The 9,774-nt window shown below is 44.8% G+C and overlaps 1 protein-coding gene across 2 annotated transcripts in view; it reads left to right on the forward strand.

Moving 5' to 3' along the window:
- Positions 1-5,509, forward strand: part of PARN (poly(A)-specific ribonuclease) — a 201,624-nt gene extending 196,115 nt beyond the window's left edge. For both annotated transcript variants that reach the window (XM_012453224.2, XM_012453223.2), the window contains one exon: positions 4,480-5,509. In XM_012453224.2, the coding sequence (XP_012308647.1) occupies positions 4,480-4,535 (56 nt within the window). In that variant the 3' untranslated portion in view covers positions 4,536-5,509. The remainder of the gene's footprint in view (positions 1-4,479) is intronic.
- Positions 5,510-9,774: the final 4,265 nt, after the last annotated feature.

The following is a 9,774-nucleotide window of genomic DNA, read 5'->3' on the forward strand; positions in this document are numbered from 1 at the left end:
AAAGCAGGAACATTCACCTTTTGTGTTCCCCACCTTTTAATTTTTTGTTGTTTTGATTAATAAAAATAATGTACTCAGCATGAGAATTTGGAAAATGCAGAAAAATAGAAAATTAAGCCTCCCAGCCCACCACTTGATGCCGTAGTAACAAGCATTCTTGCTCTGCACAGTCGACCTCGTACCCTGTGTGCAGCTTGTATCCTGCGTTTTCCCACTGTAGAAACTCTTGGTCAAATAGTCTTGACTAGAAGCGTAGTATTTCCTATTAAAATTTTGTTTTTTTAAAAAACATTGTTCTTAGTATCTCTTGCCAGGTCAGCTTCAAAAAGATATAATTTGCACCCAATAAAAGTCATCATTTTCAGGTATACAATTTGATGAGTTTTGACATCTGTGTACAGTCATATAACCACCACTATGATCAAGATACAGAACTCCATCACTCCAGAAATTTCCCTCATGCCCCTTTGGAGTCGATCCTTCCCCTCAACCCCAGACAGATCTCAGCTGCCAGTGATCTTCTTCCTGTCTCTGCAATTTTGCCTTTTCCAGAATGTGATATTCCTGGAATCATGCGCTAGTTAGCCTTTTGAGTCTTTCATTTAATTCTTTCATTTAGCATGATGCGTTTGAGATTTGTGGTGTTGCATGTATCCTCAGTTCACTCCTTTTTACTCTGAGTAGTATTCCACTGTATGCGGCTATCACTGTTTAGGTTGTTGCCAGTTTTTGGCAACCAGGAATCAAGCTGCTATGAATATCTGTGTTCAGGTCTTTGTATGAATTAACTTTTCATTTCCTTTGGGTATATATCTAGGAGTGGAATTGCTAGGTCATATGGTAACTATATATTTAACTTTATAAGAAACTGATACACTCGTTTCCAAAGTAGCTTTACCATTTTGGATTTCCCCCAGCAGGATACAGGATTTCCGCTTACTCTGCACCTTCACCAGTACGTGGTATTGTATGCACACCCCTTTTGCTTGTTTGTTCAGCATTTCTAATGGGTATGTAGTGGTATCTCATTGTGGCTTTGGTTTTTATTTCCCTAATGACTAATAAGCATCTTTTCATGTGACAATTTGCCATCCAGATTTCTTATTTGGTGAAATACCTTCTCAGAGCTTTTTTTCCTTTTTACATAGGGTTTATTTTCTGACTGCATTTTTAGAGTTCTTTATAGATTTTGGATACAAGTTCTTTTAAGTGTTTTACAAATATGTTGTTCTAGATTGGCTTTTCATTCTTTTAACAATGTCTTTTTTGAAGAGTGGAAGGTTTAAATTTTGATGAAGTCTAGTTTATCAGGTTTTTCCCCTTGGATTATGCCTTTAGTGTCGTATCTAAGAAATCTTGGCATAACTCTCAGTTGCAAATGATTTCTCCTATGATTTCTTCCAGAAGTTTTATAGTTTTAGTTTTTACAATTAAGCGTGCAATTCAAGTTAATCTTAGATTAAGGTCCACTGTGGCAGGAGGCAGATGTTCTTAAGTATCTGTTCCCTCCCTCCCTTCCTCTCTTCCATTTTCACTCTGTCACCCACCCAGGCTGGAATGCAGTAGCACAATCTTAGCTCGTTGCAGCCTTGATATCCTGGCCTCAATTGATCCTCCGACCTCAGCCTCCTGGGTAGCTGGGACCATTGGGACCATAGGTGCGTGCCACCACACCTGGCTAATTTAAAAAAAATTTTTTTTTTTTTTTTTGAGACGGAGTTTCGCTCTTGTTACCCAGGCTGGAGTGCAATGGCGTGATCTCAGCTCACCGCAACCTCTGCCTCCTGGGTTCAAGCAATTCTCCTGCCTCAGCCTCCCGAGTAGCTGGGACTACAGGTGCGTGCCACCATACCCAGCTAATTTTTTGTATTTTTAGTAGAGACGGAGTTTCACCATGTTGACCAGGATGGTCTCGATCTCTTGACCTCGTGATCCACCTGCCTCAGCCTCCCAAAGTGCTGGGATTACAGGTGTGAGCCACCACGCCCGGCCCTAATTTTTAAATTTTTTGTAGAGGTGGGGTCTCCATGTGTCACCCAGGCTGTAGTACAGTGGTGCGATCTTGGCTCACTGCAACCTCCGCCTCCCAGGTTGAAGTGATTCTCCTGCCTCAGCCTCCTGAGTAGCTGAGATTACAGGTACCCACCACCACACCCAACTAATTTTTGCATTTTTAGTAAAGACGAGGTTTCTCCATGTTGGTCAGGCTGATCTCAAACTCCTGACCTCATGATCTGCCTACCTCAGCCTCCCAAAGTGCTGGGATTACAGGCATGAGCCACTGTGCCTGGCCTAGCTGCTGCTTTTTAAAAGCCATAGCTTCTTACCCACCAGTTTTTAGACTGGCCCTTTGTTGGTCTACAACTCTCCCTTTCTGGAGGTGGTGGAAAAAGCACTGTTAGTAGCCTTCATTTCCCGTCTGGTTTGGGTCTCCTGTAGATGACTGCTACAGTTCTGGCCCCTCTGTCCACATCAGTGTTGCTCAGCAGCTGCACAGGTAGGCCCTGAAAACTAGCATCTTGTTGACTGTAGACTGTTGGCTTCCTGGGGACAGCCTTGTTCCATGTTGGGTCAGCTTACTGATAAGGGGAAGAGACCTAGCATTCATTAAAAACTTACCCAGAAACTTTGCAGTATCACAGAAGTCCTACACAGCATAAAATAGTACTAGGTCCATCTTTTAGACGAGGCAGTGAGACCTGTTCAGGGTCATCCAGCTAGTAAAATGGTCCAACCTGACTTGCCTCCCTCCTGAACTTTTGCTTATTCCATTACTTCCTGTTAGCTCTTCATGGAGCCACTTTCTGTGTGTCTGATGGCTCGTTGTGCACTCACACACACCCCAGCTAATGGCAGGTGCAGATTACAAGTATTGCAGTGCAGTTGCTTTTAGCAGTTTATCTTCCTTTTTCCTCTGAGCTGGATTTAATTCACTTCAGTTCCCCACACTGGGCATTGTAGCTTTTACCTTTAGAATGGCTAATTGGCTACTACAATATTTCTTTCATATGTGAATTATAAAAGTGCCCTTAATGGATGTTTATTTTCATACAATTAGGTGTTGTGTCAGGGTGTGACTGGGAAGGCCAGGCTAGTTGCAGGTTTTCATGGGCCCCTCAGTACTTCACTGGGCCCTGTGAGTCCTTTTCAGTGGATCATCTCCTGCCCATCCCCACTCTGAGGAGTGGTCTCGCCGTCTTTACTGGGAGTCCCAAGATGAGCCTGTTCACAGTGATGAGACTCAGGGCAGAAAAATTCCAGTTACCCTTTCCTGATCTCCTCATCCTAACGCCCTGGATCTTATCACAATAAAGGATCAGAATTGGGAATTCTCGTGTTAGCTGAAATTCTCTTCGTGTTTTTCTTGTCTTTAGACCTTGTTATCTTTAGGCATCCCTGTTATTGATGATAACCACTCTGAACTGAGTGATTCCCTAGTTTGTAAGACACTACATCCCCTTCATCTTTAAAAGTTATTTCCCATTGGAGGTATCATCAGACTTCTCTCCCTTTTTGAAATCTTGGTGTTAGCAGCTAGAAGAGAGACTGCCAGTTTTCCCCGCCAGCCCTACTTTATGACATCATGCATGGCACCACTTGTGCAGCTGACACCTGGTCAGCTTTCCATTATGAACACGCTCTTTCCTGACTTCCCTCACATTCACTGAAGTCCAGATCCCAACTCAGTTGCTGGCCACAGCTGCTGCTATTGTAGAAAGTGGCGTGAATGAAGAAGAAGGGCTTCTAACCTTGGAGTGAAACTTTGTCACTGAAGAGATCTTTTCAATCCAACAAGAGGACCCAGACAGCTTCGCTAAAACTGGAAAAAGCTGCAACCTTCTTTTGCCCCTTCTGAGATCTTGGAACCCCCACTAGTTAGCTTCCCTCTGCCCTATAGCTGCCCACCTAAGATTTCTCACCTAGGCACAGCCACAGCACAGCACACAGAAACTCAGTTTCCGGGGACTTTGGCATGGATCTTGGTGCTTTGGGAGGATTCAGACCCCATCTCAGCCACTTGCTAACTCTTTGCATCTGGTCCTATTACCCCACTTCTCAGTCTGTTCTTGCATCTGTAAAACAGGGATAGTGATACCACATTGGTCGGCTTTAATGAAGATTATATGAATTAAGTGCCCATTGTGGTGCCAGCAAAGAATCCAGCAAGGCGCTCAGGGAAGGATACTGTTCATGGCTACAGTTTAACTCCTGTGAGATCAATAGATGGATGCAGGAGGCGGGGAGGTGCTTCCTCTGCCCTCCTGTGATGTTTCTGTGGTCTCACCTTCCCTTGCTGGGCACTGCCCTCTCTAGACAAGACCTGTCTGTGGACTCTCCAACGTGGCTGGGCAACCAGACCCCGCCCTGTCTGAAGCCATCTCTGCAGCCATCACAGGCCCTCTGTCTCTCTGCTGGTCATGTCATGTTCTCCTCAAGGTGCCATCCTGATGTTCACATTGTTTCGTTCTTTCTCACCAGGAAGCATCTCCACAAACAGCCCTGCCACGCTCTTTGAAGTTCCTGACACGTGGTAACCAGGACCTGAGGGCAGCAAACCACTGGTGCTGTCGCTGTGGGCAAGAGCCGGCTGGCACATTTGGAAGCCATACTATATTTAACCTAATAAAATGTGGTATGGGAGAGGTTGGAAACCAAGTTGTCTCCCGGAAAAAACAAAAAACAGGTTTTATTTTTGTGGCTGTGGGTTTTTTTTTTTTCCTTTTTAATCTAACTGCCTGTTGACGTTGACATTCATCATGGTTGTAGGCTGTCATGAATGTGTACATACTTAACCAGTGAATTCCATGTTGCTCCTATGAGGCCCTTCCTATTATGACCCAGTGTGCTTAAGAACCCACCTGATGGGGAGTGTTAGCTGTGAAATCTGCAGAAAGAGCTGACATCCTGGATACCGTGATCATGAATTTGGGGGTGTCCTCCTGCCTGTGTGTCTTGCGCTCAGATTTTGAGGCGGTTGCAGCCCTCAGTGAGTCTCCCAGTGGAGAAATGGGTTGTGCCTCCCTGCTTCCCACCATAGCTGCCTGAAAATACGGCGCGCTCATGCTTGTCGTCCACTCACACCTACCCATGAGGGAGCTTGCCCTATGCCCTGGCCTTTGGGCATATTTATGTAGAGTTCCTTTCTCCCAAGACATGAGTTTCTCATGGGGGATGTACAAGTAAAAACGTTAACTTTTGTTCTTACACGTGGCGCTGTGTTCACTTTCCAGAGTCTTCATTTGTTTGGGTGGTGGTCTGGGGGTACAGCGATGTGTGTGCGTACATGTGCTTGTGTGTGTGTGCGTGTGTGTGAAATCATGCAAATCTACCACATGTCCCAGCTCGTTCTCTGTTGAAACAGATCACAGCAATGACAAACGCTCATGGAGCTGCTTCGCTACACCTGCTTTAGATAGATCATTGTTAGATATTTAACATTTTTGTATGGTGAAAATAAAAATGAAAAATGTATTTCCAAAAGATGACAATTAAAGACATTTTCATATGACTCTGGTTTTCTCCTCTCTCTTATTTTATAAGTGAATGATGTTTTTGCTCTCTAGTAATACATAAATTTCTCACCCTTAAAGAAATCTGCTAAGCCACTAAGGCTGATGTTGATGGATTTTTTTTCTTTTTCTTTTTTTTACATTTTACCCCTGATTGCTGTACCTGCCGTGATGGGTCAGCTCCTCAGTGCCAAGCTGAGCCCTGGTGGTGAGTGGCCTCGCAGGAGGGCAGGAGAAATGAGGACCCTTAATGCTTAACACTGGAATCCCAGGGCATTATGCAGATGTCAATTTGTAAGACAGTTTCTCCCATCAAGAGTCTGTTGGCAGGATGCGGTGGCTCACACCTGTAATCCTCGCACTATGAGAGACCAAGACGGGAGGATCACTTGAGCCCAGGTGTTGAAGACCAGTGTGGGCAATACAGTGAGACCCTGTTTCTTAAAAAAAAAAAAAAAAACAACTTTTTTTTTAAAGCATCTTAACAACTGTTCCCCTTCCTGCTCCTCTCCCTTCCCCAGGAGTCTTGTAGCCACAAAGTGAGTAACCTGGGCTCAGCAGGAGGGACTGCCCACCCCTCCTAGAGCACTCAGTGCCCACAGCTCAGTGGAAAGTGGAGGTGGGATGGAGACAGGCAGTAAAGAACGGTATACTCAGGAGTGTTAGCAGGATAGTTGCTGGGCTGCTGAGTCAGCAGCACTCAGGCAGAAATGAGTGACCCTAATTTTTGAAAGAAAAAGAGGGGGGCCCAGTGCAGTGTCTCACGCTTATAATCTCAACACATCAGGAGGCCAAGGCAGGAGGATCACATGAACCCAGGAGTTCAAGATCAGCCTAAGCAACATAGGGAGACCCCATCTCTACAAAAATTAGCTAGGCATAGTGGCGCACGCCTGTAATCCCAACTGCTCGGGAGGCTAAAGTGGGAGGATTACTTGAGCCTGGGAAGTGGAGGCTGCAGCAAGCTGTGATCACACCGCTGCACTCCGGCTGTGGCAACAGAGTGAAACCCCGTCTCTTAGATAGTAAGTAAAAGAAAAAGAGGGAAAACCAAAGACTGTAGGTTGCACACATAGGAGAGAAGTGCATAAGGCCTGATGAGCACACCCTGTGTGGTAACGCAGAGCCTGTGGTGGGGCCGACAGACCTCTTGTGTCCTGCATGTGTCTTGTGTGGGAGATGGAAGCCTCTTGCCCTAAGATAAAATCTTAATTGTACCCTGAGACCAACTGAGGAATAAACATGGTGTTCCCTGCTCAGAAAGCTTTACAGACACAGGTTGTGCCCCTGCCACTAGAGGTGCTTAGGGAGGAGAGATTTCTAGAAAGGGTGTGTGTTTCCAAGCCTCCTGGGACTGTGCTGGCATCCAGTTCCCACACTGCATTCTTGGACATGTTTTACACCATCTGAGCCTCAGTTTCCTCCATCATAAAATCAGGAAAATAGGCCAGGCACAGTGGCTCACGCCTGTAATCCCATCACGTTGGGAGGCCGAGGCAGGCAGATCACTTGAGGTCAGGAGCTGGAGACCAGCCTGGCCAACATGGTGAAACCCTGTCTCTACTAAAAACCCAAAAATTAGCTGGGCTTGATGGTGCATGCCTGTGGTCCCAGGTACTTGGGAGGCTGAGGCAAGAGAATCTCTTGAACTCCGGAGGTAGAGGTTGCAGTGAGCCGAGATTGTGCTTCTGTACTGCAGCCTGGGCAACAGAGCAAGAATCTGTCTCAAAAGCAGGAAAACAAACGACTTCACAGGGTAGTTGTGAGGGTTAAATGAAATTACATAAAATGCCTAGCATGCACAAGTACACAGTAAATTGCAGTTATATATAAAGATTATGCTTTTGATCTGAAACCTTTATTGCATCTGCTTCTCTCAATGGGAGCAGACATAGTCACTGGAATTTGACTTAGAATTAAACACTCAAGGGAGCTTTCATACAGGCCCAGACCTTTATTTTCTCTGCTGCATCAAATGACTTCAAACAGGTGAGCTGCAGCTCACACCTGCAATCTGCCACTTGGGAAGCAGAGGCAGGTGGGTCACTAGAGCCAGGAGTTCAGGACCAGCTTGGGCAACATGGCAAAACCCCGTGTCTACAGAAAATTTAAAAATTGGCCGGGTATGATGGTGTTTGTCTGTTGTCCCAGCTACTCGGGAGGCTGAAGCAGGAGAAATGCTGGAGCCCAGGAGGTTGAAGCTGCAGTGAGTTGTGATTGCACCACTATGCTCCAGCCTCGGTGACAGCAAGACCCTGTCTCAAAAACAAAACAGGTGAGCTGGGCTAGCTCACTTCCCCCTTTACACACACATACCAGGCTTTCTTGACATACCTTTTGGGCCTAAAAGCCTAGGATGGTAGCCTTTTGATACTGAGGCCCAGGGGCATATTATGACAAAAAGGCAATGGTTTGGGGGCTTCTTGAATGTGGTAGCCAGATCTGGAGGGGTGTCAGAGTGCGAACTTCTGTGTTTCCCTGCAAATCGTTCTGTTGTCCTTTGATTTTGGAGCTGGGCTGGAGACCAAGCACTGTAGCTCTGACCATTTCCGTAGCTTTGTATTTGTCCAGTTTTCCCCCTCAGATTGTATCATGAAGATTTTCAAGCATACAGAGAAGTTGGTAGAACACCTATTGCCTCACCACCTAGGTCGTAGTTACCATGTTGCTGTACAGTCATGCCTTGCCATCAAGGCATGGAGGGCCCGGAAGCTGATCTTAGAGCTGGGAAATTCCTATCACTCCCAGTGTATCTGTGTTTTAAGCTAAGTGTTGTTACAAAGGGGTCAAATAGTTGAACAAAAATTTAGAAGTTTATTAAGTAAAAAAGTTACAGTAAGCTAAGGTCATTTTATTCTTAAAAGGAACATTTTTTATACATTCAGGGTGACAGTGAGTCCCAGGCCTTCACATTCACTCTACTCACTCACCAGAACACCTTCCAGCACTGCAAGCTCCATTCACGGTAAGTGCCCTAACAACAGGTATACCATTTGTATGTTTTAAACTGTATTTTTACTATAGTTTTTCTGTGTTTAAATTAAAAAATACCATTGTGTTACAGTTGCCGACAATATTTTGTACAGTAACCTGTTGTACAGATTTGTAGCCCAGGAGCAAAGAACACTCTATGATGTTCATACAATGAAAACACTGCAGGCTGGGCACGGTGGCTCACACCTGTAATCCCATTGTTTTGGGAGGCCAAGGCAGGAGGACTCGAACTCAGGGGTTCGAGTCTGCAGTGAGCTATGATTATGTCCAGCCTGGAGGACAGAGCAAGATCCTGTCTCTAAAAATAAAAATAAAATAAAAATCCTTGTGTTTATGTTGGGAATATTAATTTTTTTAAAAATCACCTAATGATGCATTTCTCAGAATGTATCCCCATCATTAAATGACACATGACTGTATTTGCTTTATTACATATTCTTCCATTCATCAATTTACCTTTTCTTTCTTTCTCCTTTTTTTTTTTTTTTTTGTTTAGAGACAGTCTCACTCTCTTGTCCACGCTGGAGTTGAGTGGCGCGATCATAGCTCACTGCAGCCTCAAACTTCTGGTCTCAAGCAATCCTCCCACCTCAGCCTCCCAAAGTGCTGGAATGACAGGTGTGAGCCACAGCTCTCAGCCTACATAATGTTTTTGAGATACATCCATGTTGTGATTGTATCAGAATCTCCTTCCTCTTTATTTCCGAGAATGGCTCTACCACTGCTTATTTATTCAATTGATGAACACCTGCACTATTTCCAGTTTGGGGCTATGATGAATAAAGCTGCTGTGAACAGTCTTGTACAAGCCTTTGAGAACAAAATCTTTAATTTGTGGGAGTAAATGCCAAGGAGTGGAACTGTTGGGTCATGGGATACATGGTCTATTTAGAAATTGCCAGATCTTTTTCCAAAGTGATCACATGATTTGTACTATCACCAACAATGTGTAAAAGTTCTAGTACCTCCCTTCCTTAGCAGCATTTGGTGGTATCAGACTTTAATTGAGCTATTTTGATGGGTGTATAGTATATCTCGTTGCAGTTTTCATTGTCATTTATCTGATGACTCATAATGATGTACTACTGGCCAGAGGTATGTCTTCCTTTGTGAATTATCTGTTCAATTATCTTGCCCTTATTTTATCAGGTCATTGGTCTCTTTATTAAGTTGTATAGGTTGGCCTGGCATGGTGGCTTGTGCCTGTAATCCCAGCACTTTGGGAGGCAGAGGTGGGTGGATCACTTGAGGTCAGGAGTTGAGCCTGGCC

This window comes from Aotus nancymaae, unplaced genomic scaffold (genome assembly GCF_030222135.1).
Source record: "Aotus nancymaae isolate 86718 unplaced genomic scaffold, 86718_ANA_hifiasm-v0.15.2.pri h1tg000049l, whole genome shotgun sequence".
In the NCBI taxonomy this organism is placed as follows: Eukaryota; Metazoa; Chordata; class Mammalia; order Primates; family Aotidae; genus Aotus; species Aotus nancymaae.